General features: G+C 38.4%; 2 protein-coding genes across 3 annotated transcripts in view; one reads left to right on the top strand and one right to left on the bottom strand.

The window, feature by feature from the left end:
- LOC122648545 (arginine biosynthesis bifunctional protein ArgJ, chloroplastic) overlaps positions 1-10,702 on the top strand; it is a 26,427-nt gene extending 15,725 nt beyond the window's left edge. For both annotated transcript variants that reach the window (XM_043841757.1, XM_043841758.1), the window contains exons 10-17: positions 106-186; positions 266-352; positions 7,103-7,225; positions 7,683-7,745; positions 8,299-8,376; positions 8,461-8,618; positions 10,076-10,146; positions 10,573-10,702. In XM_043841757.1, the coding sequence (XP_043697692.1) occupies positions 106-186; positions 266-352; positions 7,103-7,225; positions 7,683-7,745; positions 8,299-8,376; positions 8,461-8,618; positions 10,076-10,146; positions 10,573-10,655 (744 nt within the window). In that variant the 3' untranslated portion in view covers positions 10,656-10,702. The remainder of the gene's footprint in view (positions 1-105; positions 187-265; positions 353-7,102; positions 7,226-7,682; positions 7,746-8,298; positions 8,377-8,460; positions 8,619-10,075; positions 10,147-10,572) is intronic.
- Positions 1-16,786, bottom strand: part of LOC122648546 — a 25,783-nt gene extending 8,997 nt beyond the window's left edge. The window contains exons 1-5 of the mRNA XM_043841759.1: positions 16,074-16,786; positions 14,437-14,901; positions 13,603-13,658; positions 12,753-13,115; positions 9,895-9,896 (exon numbers count right to left, since the gene is read on the bottom strand). Of these exons, the coding sequence (XP_043697694.1) occupies positions 9,895-9,896; positions 12,753-13,115; positions 13,603-13,658; positions 14,437-14,865 (850 nt within the window). The 5' untranslated portion in view covers positions 14,866-14,901; positions 16,074-16,786. The remainder of the gene's footprint in view (positions 1-9,894; positions 9,897-12,752; positions 13,116-13,602; positions 13,659-14,436; positions 14,902-16,073) is intronic.

Genomic DNA, 16,786 nt, shown 5'->3' with positions numbered 1-16,786 from the left:
ATAAGCATTTTTATTGTGGATTTGTATTTTGCTTCACTAGATTTCATGCTGTAAGAATAGCTAATTCTATCACCTGTTATGTAATTTACAATGGTAATTGCATAGGTTGGGGGCAAGCTAGTAAGAATTGGAGGAATGGCAAAAGGGTCTGGGATGATTCATCCAGACATGGCAACTATGCTTGGTGTATGTCCTCTCTCTCTCTCTATTTTTCTTTAAAAAATGCACTTTCATGATGAAGTTCCAGCAATAAATACTGTTTCAGGTTATAACAACTGATGCCCTGGTAACTAGTGATATTTGGAGGAAGATGGTACAGATTGCAGTAAACCGGAGTTTCAACCAAATTACGGTGAATACCACTCTTTTTCCTTTTTAATTCTTAAAGAAAAAAAGAGGTTTCTTGCAATGAGGAGCACTGGGTAAAGGGTCCAGAAGTCTCAATGATAAGCACTATTAATTGATTTCTTGAAGCAAACTCTTTGGTTAGGGTCCTTAACAGAATCTCATGAATTTTGATGTACAGATGGTATTTTCAATATGTAGTCCAATCATATATTTATTGAAAAAAGCAAACACGTCTAGCTAGGTTAAAAGTATAAAAGAACAAGTCTGCAACACTGTCAAAGACCTGGCAAAGCTCCAAAAATTTAGAAACTTAGGGAGACTAGAAGATGAATTCATTCCCACCAAATTTCTTATTGACAAATAGCCTAGCTGTGGTTAGGTTCATAGTTCTAAAACTCGCGAGATCTTATACGAGTTCTAAAAGTGCAATATCTCGGTCGAGATCTTGACCCAAACTCCTTTATATGAGTGCCAAATCTCGAGATCTGGGTGACATCTCGGTGGGAAATCTTGGTATACAGACATCTATCTATGCAAACCTTGGTAATACAAACACTTATTTATGCCAGAAACCAAGACAAACACTTATTTATGCCTAATATCATTTAAGTAAATTACTTAAGATATTATTCATAAATAAGCAAATACCCCCCTATTTGAATCCAATAAAAATAGTTAAAAAAAATTAAATTCCAAAAGGAAAAAAAGTCAACCCCCCAGTTTAAGAATAAAAACTGGATTTTCGACAGTAGGTGCAATTTTCAACTTTTGAATGTTGGGTTTTTTCTCAAATCTAAAAATTTCATAAATCTTAATATGGTAAAACATTGCTAAGAAGCGAAAGTGCGGTAAAATATTCATTTGTTTTGATGTCCCAAAAAATATTTTCGTTCAGAGCGATTTTGACAACATTCGCGCACACCAAATTAAGTTTGACCGGTACATAACTCCTTCAATATAAATCAGATTTAAGCAATCTTGGACTTGTTGGAAAGCTTTCCAACACGAAGGAGACTTACCAGCCTGACTAGTAGGCTCTGGTGCAGGAGACTCCGATGGGATAGGTAAAGTTGTCTTGGGATTGGTGGTGCCAACTTGCTTTTTAGTAGCCCGAGTGAAATCACGAAGATCTGGTCTATCAAGTTTTCCCTGAATTTTTTGCTGAATTTTTTAACCTCTCTTCTAACAGAGCCAGGGCTAGGCTGCTCCCCCTAAACTTCATCCGAAGGAGGTCTTCCTAGGGTAGGAACAGATTGGACAGCAGGTACAGCTGGTACAGTAGGTGGATTATTTGCAGGTGGTAATGAGGGTAAAGTATTCGGCGCATCTTCACAAGCTTGAAACTCCCCCTGAAGAGGTGATGACAAATATTATGGAGAAGACTCATGAAAAACAACATCCATGGAGACAAGTGTACGGCGAGTAAGAGGATGATAGCACTTGTACCCTTTTTGAGTGGCAAAATAACCCAAAAAAATACACTAGAGACCACGCGGATCCAACTTCCCATGTGGGTGATGGTTGCGAGTATAACACACGCAACCGAAAACCATGGAGGGAAGGAGGAAGAACCCTAAAGGACATCAACTGGAGCACTGGAAAACAGAACTTGAGTAGGTAGCTGATTGATTAAATAGGCAGGAGTAAGCACGACATCACTCTAGTACTGAGGGGGACATGGCGGTCAAACATCAAGGCACGGGCCATTTCAAAGTGATGTCGATTTTTTCTTTCAGACACACCATTTTGGGGTGGTGTGTCACTGGTTTGGTGAAGAATTTCATGATCAGCCAAATAGGTTTGAAAGGGCCCGTCCATGTATTCTTTGCCATTATCATTATGAAGAATCTTGAGAGTGGCGTTGAACTGAGTGTTGACCAGGTTGTGGAAGAGCTGAAAACAATGAAACACCTCATTTTTTTGTTTCATCAGATACACCCAAGTGGTACGACTATGGCAGTCAATAAAAGTTACAAACCATCGGTGGCCAAAAATAGAGGCTTTTCGAGTAGATCTCCGTACATCAGAATGGACAATATGAAAAGGAGAATCACTTCTTTTATTTATTGAAGGATAATGGATCAAGTTTGTTTAGCCAGAATACAGGCTTCACAAAAAAACTCATCCGAATTACAATTTTTAACTAAATTTGGAAACAAATGAGATAAAGTCCTAATGGAAGGGTGCCCTAATCTACGGTGCCACTGATATAGGTCAGAAGAGACAAAATTTAATTGATGGGTGTGAGATGGAATAGTATTGGAGGGCTGCAAACTACCATCCAACAAGTGAATACCACCATGCACTTTACCGACCCCAATCGTCTTCCCTATCATCAGATCTTGTAAGACACAATGAGAGGGAAAAAAAGGTTACTTTATAATTGAGATCCTTTGTTAGACTACTAATGGATAATAAATTAGTAGAAAAGGAAGGAACATGTAAAACATTTTTTAGGGTAAGACTAGGAGAACAACAAATAGATCCCTTCCCAAAGATGGAAGAAAGAGATGCATTTGCAACGTGGACTGTATCCTTTCCAGAAGAAGGAATATACTGATAAAAAGAGTAGGAGAACCTGTCATATGGTCAGTAGCACTGGAGTCAATGATCCATGGACTGGAGACTGCCGATGCACACTGACTACCAACAGAAATACCCGAAGCAAAGTTAGAAAGTGAATCAGAAGAGGCAGCAGGTGTAGAAGTCTGGGCAGCAGAGGCAAAAGAGGCCTTTATCATCCGACGGAAAGCTTGAAGTTCCTCCTTGGAAAGACCAGTGTCTGTAGTAGGTGTGGTAGTAGTCTCAGCTTGATTTGCCTTGGCAGTAGGTTGACCACGGCCCTTGTTGCCACTACCCTTTTTTCTTTTTTCTTTGTTCTTCAATATCAGCCGGCTTCCCATGTATCTTCCAACAGGTGGTCTTAGTATGCCACAACTTGCCACAATGTTCACATTTAACAACTGCTTTTTCAGCTTTGGATGTGTCAGTAGTAGTAGAGTTCAAACTAGCCCCAGTTTGTAAAGTTGATCGATTAGTAGGGGCAGAATGGAGCATAGCTGAACGACGTCGGTCTTCAATGTTAACCAGTACATATGATTGTTCCAGTGTAGGAAAGGGACCCTTACTGAGAATTTGTACTCTGATTGGATCATGTTAAACATTGAGACCAGCCAAAAAGTCATAAACTCAGATCTTGTCAACATGTTTTCTATAGGCAGCAATATCAGTAGCAGAGGTGGGCTGATAATCCGAGTAATGATCAAGTTCTTGCCAACACTTACGAAGTTCAGCATAATATTGACAGACAGTCAACTCATTATGTTTAGTCTCATGAATTTTCTTTCGTAATTCATATACCTGTGCATCATTCCCTATTTGGGAATAGGTTTCCTTGGCAGCTTTTCATATTTGAGCAGCAGTGTCTAGGAGAAGATAACCAGGTGCAATGGAAGAATGCATAGAGTGGAGAAGATTTGACATTACCATAGAGTCATGAGACAACCATCGATCCTGTGCAGACCCCTCTTCAACAGGTTTCACGAGGCTGCCTGTAAGGTGTCCTATGTAACCACGGCCAGCAATGGTAAGTAGATTTAGATCACATCAGGTGATTAGTCCCATCTAATTTAGTGGGAGAAGCAAAAGGAAGGTACTCCGAACGAGTGGATCCATCTGAGTCAGCTGAAGTAAGATCTGACATGATGTCCAAAGTGTATAACAGATGGGTTTTGAAATTCCCAAAAATTTAGCCGTTAGAAAAGGCTCAAATTTGGATCGAAAGTTCCCCTGGTAGTGAACAATAAGTCTTCAAAAGATCAGCAACTTCTGATGAGAAAATAAAAAACCCTAGCAAGGCAGTTACTAGAATCGAGCAGAGTACTGGGTTTTGAGTTTGCAGAAATTCCAGCCGTCAAACTAGGCTGAAACTGAGGTCAAGTTTCCCTCTTGTAGTGGAGAACAAGTCCTCAAAATATGAGCTGATTCTGATGAGCCAATAAGAAGCCCTAATTTTAGCAAAAATTAGGCCAAAAAACTGTTAGGAGAGAAAATCAAGGAGCTGAATCTGTCTTGGCTTGATCCAACACTGCAGTCTTCAAACAAGAAGGGGTGTGTACCAAGAATAGTAGGAACCAATCTCTAGAAAAAAACAGAAATCGATCTTCAGCTTTGTGGGAAGAACTCGATCTCCAATGGTGGAGGGAACCTGCCGGCAGTAGCCCACACCAGTAATCTTCAGTCTTCAATGAGGTGAATTTGAGGGCAGCATCTAAATCTTCATTAGATCACCTCATAGGTGCTGCCCTAAGTGAGAGAGAGGAGCCGAGAGTGGTGGAGAAGGGAGAAACCAGAAACCGTGGGAGGGGGAAAGAGAAAAAAAAACAGAAAAAACCTTGAGAACTTCTTCTTAGATTAGATTTAGCTCTAATACCATGTTAGAAGCCCTGTAGAACTGAATGCTTGAGTGATTCTTAGAGATCACCAAGCCCTTTTATTTATATTAAGAAGAATTACAATAATCAGAGTAGAACTAGGAAAGATCCCCTAGCCGATTCTAATTAGGAATACTAAATAGATCGGCTAGGAGGAGAAAAGAAAAAAAAATATCAAATATACCCCTATCAGGTATAATAACACCTAATTACATATTTTAACAAGTAGCTTGAAATCAAAGAATCAGATATGGTCTAAAAACTGGTCAAGCACTCTAAACACAATATTAAAATTTGAAGACCATCCAATGGTCCTGATTCAAAGTTACAGAAAATTCCTACTTGGAATATAACTTCTCAAACCATGAATCAATATCAGTAACTGGGGTGGTTTGAGACCAGAAAGCATACTTACTCAGATTAAGTAACAACAGTTGGGAGAGTTTAGAGTAGAAGCTGAACAAAAATCTGAGATATGATGCAAACGTAATCTATTGATGGAAACTGAATATCTGGGAACAAATCTGAAATAACCAACAATCCTAGTAGCAATAGGGACCTGATGATCTGATGTCAGATTAAAAATTTAAGACCATAGAAAGTTTCAGAGTAGCATCCTGATGAATTAGAATTGAAATAGCAGAAACAACGGGTAAGAAACTGAGATTTTCCAAAATTATAGAATATGCAGAAGTAAGAACTGACCTACCTGAGTTGCAGAATTTATCAATGGGAAACAAAGTTTAAGAAGAGAAGGTATGACCAGAATTTCCACCTGGCCTTGCTGGAATCCCACCAGCGGTATAGGAGTTTCACCAATAGGATGCTTGAGTCACACAACCAGAATCTGAATCACATAGAATGAACAGCAAAAACCATCTCTTTATTCATCAAATCTATGGAGGGAGGGCTCTATGGCCTTACATCCTTTTAAATAGAAACTATAAGTGTACTTACAATAGGAAAGAAAGAAATAGGAAACTCTATCCATAATAATAATGGAGGTCCCTCATAACTAAAACTCTTTTTTTTTTTTGGGTTGAATAAAAAATTCATTACCAAAAGAAGAGAAATACAGGGACTCCCCAAGAAGAGGGGGGGGGGGGGAGAGGAACAAACAACACAACTTGCAAAGCCCAGCCAGTACTGGGGGAGGCATGGGTTTGTAAAATAGAAGGGGAAAGACCCCAAGAATCTACAATAGCCTATTTCTAGGGGTATCAGCGTACCGGGAAGGAGTCCTAGCTTGCTTTGATCTGACATCAAAGAGAATGGAATTCCAAATCTGCTGAAGGGATCTGACTAAAAGCTCTATCTTAATTACTTAGAATAGGTTTCCCACATGATTAAAACTCTATCCAACGCAGGAAGAGGAATTCTATTTATGCAAGACGCTATCCTTATTCCTTAATAACCAAGGAAATAACAATTACTTAATGAAATAAAACACTCGAACTAAACTAATAAATAATCCCGTATTCATACCTCCTACCCATGATTTAGGCTCATTAAAGTGGTTTATTATAATGAAAACCCATTTGACCAAAGGCCTAACACGTATATAACCCAACTCAAAGATTATTTCTAATAAATAAGCCCATTTATGTGATTTATTGGCATCACTTGGATATTTGATTGGAAGTGGTTACACTGGAGAATTGCATTTGACTTGCAGTCATAGCTCAATATAGGGTCTCATTCAGATACATCAGAGATATGCATATGTAATATACATTGTTAAGAGTATTGTATACCGTGTGGAGGTCCATGGGAGTTACACTGTGAGGTGATAGTCTATTTTAGGTTTTAATTTTTATAGTTGTTCTGTCCTATTGATGCTATGTTTCAGTTTCCTATAGAAACTAGGTGTCTACTGTGTTTAGACTTTAGGAGTAGTCCTACTCATGTCTTTCATTCGTATTGTAATTGTTATTACTTTTTCCTTATAAATAAAGTTGTTGGTACGGTGTGAGATTATACTCTCCACCGTACAGTTTTCCCGAATTCTTTCTCTCCATTCTCTTCTCCCTATCTTTCTAGTTTCTGGTTATTAAATCTTTATACTGTTACATACATATTCAGCTATAATCAAGAATATGAATGTAAATGGTTAGTTGTTGGTCATTTTTTAATTCCTTCCATACTCTATGTAAATGCACATTGATCATTTGGCTAGTGGCTAAATATGCATTTCAGCATTGATGAGGAAGGCCATGCTTGTAGTTATCTTCCGCATTTGACTTCTTCTGAGTAATTAAGATGTTACAGGTTTATAGCTTTGGTTCTGGCCTAAACCTGGTTCGGGTATGGAGTTGCTGCAGGTAGATGGAGACACTAGTACCAATGATACTGTTATAGCTTTGGCTAGCGGAGTATCAGGATCAAGCAGAATTTCTTCTTTGGAGAGTCATGAGGCAAAACAACTTCAAGCATGCCTTGATGCAGTGAGTTCTGTTTCTCCTGCAACTCCTTCTGCAGCATAGTTCTATGCAAATAAATTACCCTTCTTCCGAGGGGGGGCGGAATCTGAATGGTGTCTTACATCCTCTCAATTTTTGTCTTCCTACAAAAGCTACACATTTTACATGATTTATTTTACGAATAATTCTTCTTTTCTTCATTCTTCATAACCCAAAGAAAGCAGGGAGAACTAACATTACAGCTTCTTTTTTTGTGAGTAGTATGTCTCTGTTTTGACTTGGCTGTTATTTCAAGGATTAACTTCAAATTGGAAACATTCGAAAGATTTCTGTAGGATTTGGTTCTTTTTTAGATACATTGGCAATAGGATTCATGTAGCTAAACGCATCTAGTTGGTAAAGTGATGATAATGACAATGATTCTGATCACTCCCTGAAGCTAATCATACATACTTATTTAAATCAATATTCCTTTTTGCAGGTAATGCAGGGTCTTGCAAAATCAATAGCATGGGATGGAGAAGGAGCTACATGCCTAATCGAGGTTTTGTATAATGATGAAAACTTCTAATTGTGCTTTAGACATTCCTTTATTAAATGTCTATGTCACATCATATTTTTGGGAGTAGTTTTAAGAAATAGTGGAAGACATATTGAAGTCTACATGGAAGAAATTATTTGCATCTTTTAAGCTTTTCTTTCTATGGGAGGAGTTGGTCTTATTGTTGTAGGGGACTTCTCTTCCACATGCTATTTAGGATGTCCACCATCTGAAGTGAATTAAATCTTACCATCATAGATCATGTAGCCTCTCAGTTCCTCAATTCCAACAAGCTCAAATCAGTAGATCACCTTGTATAAGTCACAGTTAGGGATTTAGGAACAGCTTATGCCTACCTGCTAACCGAACTTTTGTAAGTTCTACCATTTTCATCTAGTTGAGATGGTCCACTAATTGCTTTGTCCAGCTAGGGATGTAGATGGACAACATTCATGAAACAATGTTAGGTTCAGAAAGGATATAGAACCTAAGATTATCATATTTGATCCCAGGAAGATGTGTAATATTTTAAAGTAATTCTGTGAAAAATGTGCAGGTCACTGTTACTGGTGCCACTAGTGAGGCTGAAGCAGCGAAGATAGCTCGCTCAGTGGCATCCTCTTCACTTGTCAAGGCATGAGCTCTTAAATGTATAGCATCTTTGTTGTGCGTTTTATGTCGTTGCAGTGTAATTACTCTTTTCAAATATCCTCTTCAGGCTGCTGTATATGGCAGAGATCCAAACTGGGGACGGATTGCTTGTGCTATTGGCCAGGGCTATCATCAAGCAGGGACTACTGTAAATCCAAAGGAGATTCGAATTTCACTTGGAGATATTCTGCTCATGGATGGCGGGCAGCCACTTCCATTTGACAGGTGAGCCTTGGGCATATGTTCTCTCAAGACCAAAGTTCTGGACAGGTTTCTCCCGAGAGGGTTCATGTAGGAAATCAGATCTAAACAGGTCAAATTTTGCTACTTTACTAAGATATTTCATGAAATCCTATTAATCTGTCTCCCAAAATTGACAGATGAGCTAACCATTAAATGCAAGATCCCAAGTCAGTTAAAGCCAGCCTCTTTAGGAGGTTGTGTCAACCCTTTGGACAGAAAAAAGACCATTTTAGATTTACGCATGACTTCCAAGGTGGTATCGGGTTTGACTTACCATGTAGAAGGCAAATTTATGTCATTTTGACAAGCTTTTCACCATGTCACTCAATTACAAATGTACTGGCACTGGGTGATGTCAGCCACAAGAAAGATACCAGACCATGAGGAATACCTCAAAATAATATATTGACAGCAAGTAACTCCTTTTGGTGTTGTTTAAGAGTCCAGTCTCTAGTGATGCTTCGTCTAAAAAATTCATTGCTTCCGTAAATATCCCAATCAACATATTTTGTGCACACACAAGACGCAAGGAATATTTTGGGAAGTAAGGTCATAGTTGAACTACTTTTGTAATCGTGGACTCTCCTACGTGTCACATTGTCACCTGGTTTTAGGTCTCGTGGAGGGATGATGTGCCTAGGCTGAACTTTTAGATTGGTCATATGTCCAATTTGATGGTCCAACTCAATCATATGGACTCACCTTGTACTGGACGTCTGAAAAGTTCGTTTTCTTAGTCAATTAGTAAAGCGGATTTCTCCCTTGAAAATATCCAATTTGTGAATTATAGAATTCTCTCTCAGAGCTGCGGAACTCACGGCTCTATTAGAAAGTAGAATTACCAACTTCTACACGAATTTGAAAGTAGATGAGATCGGACGAGCAGTGCAAAGAATAATGGACTTACATCATGATTTCTCTTTCTTCCTCATTCTGATTTTGGTTTTGTAATTTCAGCCATCTCGTTCTTTATTTTCAATCGTTTTTTAAAGCTCTATTATGCAAAATAATAAATTCTGTTTGGCTTGAAAACTAACCGTAAAAAATTCTGTATTGTGCACCAACTTTTGGTTTATGGGGAAGGTGCCATGTCGCAGTTGTAAATTGGCATTTGTTCTTGGGTGGGCATGTGCACCGTCACTTTCCCATGTTCATAACCACTGTAATGATAAACCACTTGATCTTTGATTTATCATGTGAATACAAAAATCACTTGATTTTTGACATAATCAATCTCCAATCCCATTTGGGTGAGGACATCTAGTACGAAAGCCAGTTGAGTAACTTGAGTTGACACATTCTTTTGTGATATTCTTTTGGTTGCCATTTGACCAACCATATCTGAGTGCAGGAGAAACTCAACTGCTTTTTTTCTCTTTTCTACACACCACATCCATGCTATCCCATTTCTGTTTCTTAATATATTGAGGCTTTTTCAGGGCTGCAGCTAGTGCTTATCTCAGGAAGGCTGGTGAAACCCATGGTACAATTGAAATTCTCATAACTGTCGGTAAGCTTTGAAGACTCATATACACATGCAGTTAAGATCACTTAATAGAAAACACATTGGGAACTGTTTAGTTTCTAACGTCAAAAATTACATTGTTGGTGCATCTTTGTGATGTGTCAGACTCAGAGGTCTTCGGCATATTTATTTCTTGTTTTAAATGACAGATACTTTTCTTATCAAACATTTATGCCTTACTCTCTTCCTTGGAGCCATGGCTCCAAATATTCGGGAAAGGATCAGACTAACCGGATTGGGCGATTTGGACTAGGATCCCTGGTTGCTGGGAGGATCCTGCAGATTCAGTACTGTTACAAAAATAGCCCAAAAAAATGGTTCATACTATGGGACAGTGTACTTCCTGGAAAATATTTCCAGCCATGTTCTATGTTTGATGTCCTTGCGTACTTATTGTTTTTCTGCTGACAGGGAAGGAGCAGGGTAGTGGGAAAGCATGGGGCTGTGATTTAAGCTACGATTATGTCAAAATAAATGCTGAGTACACGACATGAAAATGAATCAGGTTCTTCTTTCTTGTCTTTGTTGCTCTTCTTTGGGAGAACAAAAATTAGAGCTCTTACCGGTTGGAGTTGCCACTACCTCTTTTCTTAAAGCAACTACAGACCCAGGTGCAGATATATAGTTTTGCAGTGGAAAAAAAATGGTTGCGTTAACATTAGTAAATTATTTTATGTAATTTTTTCACAAACACATGGATGAACAGAAAAAGATTTTTCCTCTTTTTTTAGAGACAACTACATATGGTTTTCGTCCCCAAATTTTATGGAAGTGTCAAGAGAATCATTTGAAATAAAAAATTTAGCCTTGAAAATATTGTTAGGGAAAATTCTATACATGATGAGCCATGTGGTGAAGATAGCCTACCAAAGTTAAAGTAGAGCCTATACTAGGGTATCTATATTCATCAGTTTTTTTTTGGTAGAAATATTCATCAGTTAAAGAGTACTGAATAATCAATTTGCTTGAAAGAAAAATTTTCCTGTTGGATAACTATATGTAATAAAGGTGGAGGTGTTCTTTGGCAAATTAATTATTATTTTTTGGTAGATTATGGGTAAATTTTTTGAAGCCCCACCTTGGTGTATTTATTTAGTTGATCCAAATATCTGTTACATGATAGATCAGATGGGGCATGCATTTTGGGGAATACCCCAAGTTCTTTTCAACACGTAAATTTTTACTTGAGTAAATGTAAAATTTTCCATTAGTTCATAAATGTTATGGAAACAAACATTAGAAATTTTTCTAAATTTTATTGTTCCTCTCAGTTGGAGTATTCAACGGGGCATCTGTTGCACATGTCCATAATGATTTTTTTTTTATTATAATTTATCCTGTATAAGCCTATAAGGGTGTCAATCGGTAATTGGTATGGCAGTGGTAATTTGATATGGTTTTGATGTGGTATAGTAGCCCGAAATAACAATCATCATAATTTTATCGCAACTAAATGGGTTGGCTATATAGATCTGAAGAGGCCATGACAGGAATAGAAATAAGAACGGTAGAAATAAAAAAAAGGTTTATAATAATAATAATGATAAATAAATAAAATAAAATTACTAGAAGAAAAAATCTAAGCAATAGTTAAAGTAGCATCCTAGGAACATCCTCTTACGAGAGGTTGGCCACATAGATCCTTGTCCTCCAAACCAGAAAGTAGATATCAAATATGTATTGTATTTTCAATAACTACTCAGTATGATATTGTTTCGGTTTTTATTCAGTACAAAAAAATGACTTTTTCTGTGTATGAAATAAAACCACCTCTCTCACATTTTCACAAATCTGTACCATCCATTTTCACGATTTTTCCTATCTACACTCTGTTCGTACTTAAAATACCAAAATGCATAGCCAAGATTCGATCCTCCAGATTCTCAGGGCTAGTAGGAGTGTATGATAGGATACATTAGCACACTTGTGCCTATCTTTACTTCTTTATATATAGAGAGAAAAGGTGGGGTATACTACCTGTATGCCATATGCTAACACCCTGTCTCTCGAGTTATTTCGGATCTGGATCCTCTACTTCCGAACTGTCTTTACTACTGTGTGCCCTACACACAACAAGTCAGTAAAGACCACGGGTAAGGAGGTCTTTTCATGCCTTGCTGTGTGTGGGGGGGGGGGCAGACAGCAATACTGGCAGCTCAGCAGTAGAGGACCCCTACACCCCTATCCCATATATATGAATAGTACGATAGTGTACAGTGTATCTTTATCTTCATATGAAATGACCACGCTACCCTGGCTACAATAATATTTTTAGCTTTTGAAAAATATAATTACAATATTTTCTAATAAATAAAGTAAAAGTACACAATCCATGATTTTATGCACATCAAAGGTTTCCAAATACGAAGTTCAGGACCCAACACCATTACTACGTATAGAAAGCACAAAAACAACCAATACGTTTTCATAAATCAACCCTGCACATTGCAACCCAATGGCACTCTGTCAAAAACCTCACAAATTAATTAATAAAAGCCTCACAAAGCTACTTATCCTCTTGGAACAAGAACTTGCCATGTAACAAAAGGGACCATGTTGAGACCATCGGAGGTAATCCATCCACCTCTTACGTAGCCTCCGCCACTGACATATGCACCTTCGTCAGCGACGTCCTCAGGAAGCTGCTACCACAATTGGAATCTTGGCCAGCGACAAAGTCCACACGCTCCACATTGGACTGATTAAAATCACCAAAAAGCACCCTATCGCTGCTGGCCATCGATTTTGAACGCAGGTCTGAGTTGGAAACACTTCTTCTGTATTGCTTTTTGTCACTTGTGCTCCCTCGTGAAGATTTGCCTTTGTGTTTGTGCTTGCCATTCTTCTTGGTGGTCCTTGAGCGTTGATGGTTGTAGCTTTTCACTGTGTGTGATAGCGAAGTAGTTGGTGGATCATAGACATCAGGAGCCCATGTCACCGTCAGCTTCCTCAGACGTGCTCCTTGATTCGCACGACTACCTTTCATGGCAGACACAAGGTTTGCAGGAGTCTGCAGGGAGAGCTATATCGTCAGGAATTTTGATTTTTCTTTCGAGGGGGAGGGGGAGGGGGAGGGGGGGGGGTTTGTGTGTGATAAATAGCTACTTTTACTATATCATAATCGACAATAATAATCAATTAAAATCCAAAACAAAGTAGCACAAAAAAATCCACAACAGAGACGAAAAGAAAACTAACAGGATCAGATTAGTGTAACCAGATCAGTCCAGAACATCAATGTCCACCTGTATCTCTTAAACAGGAGCACTTCTCCAGCCTAACCAAACTTGTGATGGTCTATCTGATACTAACATTTAGAATATCATTGCTATAGCTTTCACAATTAGGGAATCTGGGCATCATAAAGAACCTAAAATTAGATTGTGAATTGGATCAACATGGGAAGGGGGAGCCCCCATGTCACCGTCAAGCTTCCTCAGAGGTGCTCCCTGCTTCTCACGGCCACCTTTCATGGCAGACACAAGCTTCGAAAGAGTCTGCAGGGAAACCATATCATCAAGAACCTTTTTTGTTTTGTTTTGGGGCTTTGGGGGGTGATTTTTAAACAATAGTTTCATAATTTTTTTCCCCCATCTCACAATAATTGAGCTACGGTAGCAAACAATAGTTCATAATTTCCTCCAATTAAACTAGGTAATTATTCCATGACCCCTAATGCCGCGCATCTTAGTCAACATCTTTAGAGCAACAAATCACAGATTCAAGGTAGAAGTGTAGAACCCATAATCCTAACACATGTAAGCCAACAAAATTAAAAACTCTAGAAAGATGGATAAGTTCCAAATCCCAGTTTGTCACTTGTCGCAATATGGTTCAGGGAGAATAACAAAATCATTCTGCAGCAGGTCATAATGAATCACAATTAGTCATTAAATTAACAGATTATGTTCTATTTAGGAGGTTCGTGAAATTTTCACAACTTAAAAATTGTTAAAGAAAATACATATTAATGAAAAATTAGAAAAAAAATTTGCCAGGACATCTTCACAAATTTGAAGATAAGGACCTTCACTTTCCAAAATCCAGCATACATGTCCATGTATACGGCTTTATCAAACACCTGTAATCCTCTCCTCTATATTAAGCCTTTAAACTCTATAAATTTTAACAGCCGGTGTTGTTCATACATTCCATGCTCATGACCTTGTTACCTAAGATTTTTTTTAGTATAGAAAATCGAGCAGATTTTTCTGCCAGTATGACAGCTACTGGGTACACAAAGTAGATTAATGGAAAAGAGAATAGACAACTTACTGGTAGAGATATGGATCTCATGCAGGCTGGCCTCGAGTCAGAAGAGCTCTGTCCATGAGACCCAATACCAGGAATCTCTGTTTTCTCATCAACTGATGTATCCTTCTTAGAGCATGGAAATGTTGCAGACTTTGTCAAGCCTTTCTGAATTGACCCAGTCACAGATTCAGCCAGTTCAACTATCCATTCTCTACACATTTTAGCCTCTGGATGACATGTTTCATCCCTGTTTAATGATTCCAATTGTCCTGGCAATGATTCATGAACATCTTGAATATGTAAGATCCCAGCAAGTGCATCACCAAGATCTGCCACAGAGTCATCTCCATCGGTGGAAACATTTTGCTTATGATTTACATCTGACTGCTTTAAGCCATGAATATTAATACACTCCAGTTCAGAGACACCACAAGTACCAGACAAATCCATTGATGTTGATGATATTGCGTCCTGGAAAGACAACAGCTATAACACTTGTATCAGGGGAAAAGTAGTAAGTTTCTTGCAAGTACACTGACATATAACGTGTAATAATAAACTAACTGTATGCATTAATTGCCACATCAAAATGTCGAATGCATCCAAGCCATAAGACTTCATACTACACATATAGACGACAAGAGAGCCCCTGTTAAGAACCTCAAGCAGATAATATGTCACATGCAACCTAAGGGCATAAACTCAAAACGAAATTCCCAAATCATGTAGGTACAAAAATGTTGAAGAAGATGAATGGCAGAAACATTTGTATAATCTTCCATGCATATCTCCATAAATATGCCTGTGCTACAACTGCAGGCGATGTCTAGACAAACAATGCCACAACAGAGAAACCCTTCACCCTGTTTATAAATTCAGTCTACTCAAATCATGACCCATGCTTTCTGTTTGATTTATTTACCATAGCTTCCGTTGCCTCCCATAATTCAATTTAACAAAGAATTTAACGCACCATAATTCTCAAGCCGCATCTGTAAATGTGTCACTCTCAAAAGAAAACACTAGCTAGAAGAAAACTAAACAAATACATAAAAATAAGAACTTCGTGGTCATCCATACATCAAAAAATTCAAAATTAGACTACACATTAAGAAGTGAGACAGAATGAGAACACTAGTGCAACCAAGACAATAGAATCCCTACTACAACCTCAAACCAGAGACGTAGGTTTGCAAATTATGACAGAAGGAAACCAAAATTTTATGACGGCAATAAAATGGACTAAACTATAACGAATCATGTCATTTTCACGCATACATGACCCGAAATGTTACCACTTAAATAAAATGTAAATCTGCTGTTCTATATGTAAGGAAAGAGGAAAAATTATTCCCGAGAGTGTCACCACTTCGACAAGGATTTATTTTAAAAAAAAAAAAAAAAAAAAAAGACGACGAAGAAATAATCGAATAAGTGCATTTCGCCCAATTAAGCTAGGATATTCACGCAAGACAAGCCTGAAAATTCGACAAATCGTTGGCTGAGTCACCCAAGAAAAACGAATGTTACAACAATGCCTCGCAAGTCCAAAAATTTGATACCAGTAATCGTTCATTTAACATGGCTAAGCCCAAACAACCTGCTAAGTGCTAAGCGGCTCTAATTGCCGCAGAAAGGACAGAGGAGGGGGGACTTACCAAATCACGCAAGCTTGTATTGAGGAGAGAAGAATTGAAACTTGGGAGAGTATACACAGAAGTATAACGACAAGCCCACGACCCAGATGATATCAAATACTGGATAAGAATCAAGTACCAAGAGCTCCTAAAGAAGGACCTGATGCAATCAAATAACAGAAAAGACAACGATCGCGACCAACTTCCTCCACCACGTCGACCCAAACAAGAAAAGAAGAATGGAGTGAGATACTTCAATTTATAACGTCTATAACTCTGGTTCCTTTACAAAGTTCAGATCAGGAAACGGAAAAGACGAACAAGAAGCAGTAGAAGATGGAGAACAAGAAGCCCTAGAATAACAACAGATGCATTCTTAGGCCGAATATCAACTCAAATTACCACGCCTATTCCACTTTTCAAGATGTTTCAGACGATGAGAGCAAGAACCAATATGATACGAGGTCGCCGAAGGAACCATCATAGCACGCCCAAGAAGGAATTCCCCGAGCACCGAAGACATGGTCGATGCTCTTCCAAAACAGCGCCTTACAGCCTACTTACTCCACGACTCCACAACTCCACAACCCAATACCAAACCTATAATCAAAGCTCTAGAGTTAAAGGAAACTCCCGATCGTCTCTTTGATAACCGAAGAAAACCAAAATCCGTCTCAACTCAGCCCATCGGTGATCGGACTACCGAGAAGCGTAGATCGCTCTCATAAAAACTC

The sequence above is a fragment of the Telopea speciosissima genome, chromosome 1 (genome assembly GCF_018873765.1).
Source record: "Telopea speciosissima isolate NSW1024214 ecotype Mountain lineage chromosome 1, Tspe_v1, whole genome shotgun sequence".
NCBI classification, from domain to species: domain Eukaryota; kingdom Viridiplantae; phylum Streptophyta; class Magnoliopsida; order Proteales; family Proteaceae; genus Telopea; species Telopea speciosissima.
This window is presented reverse-complemented; position numbering and strand designations above follow the sequence as displayed.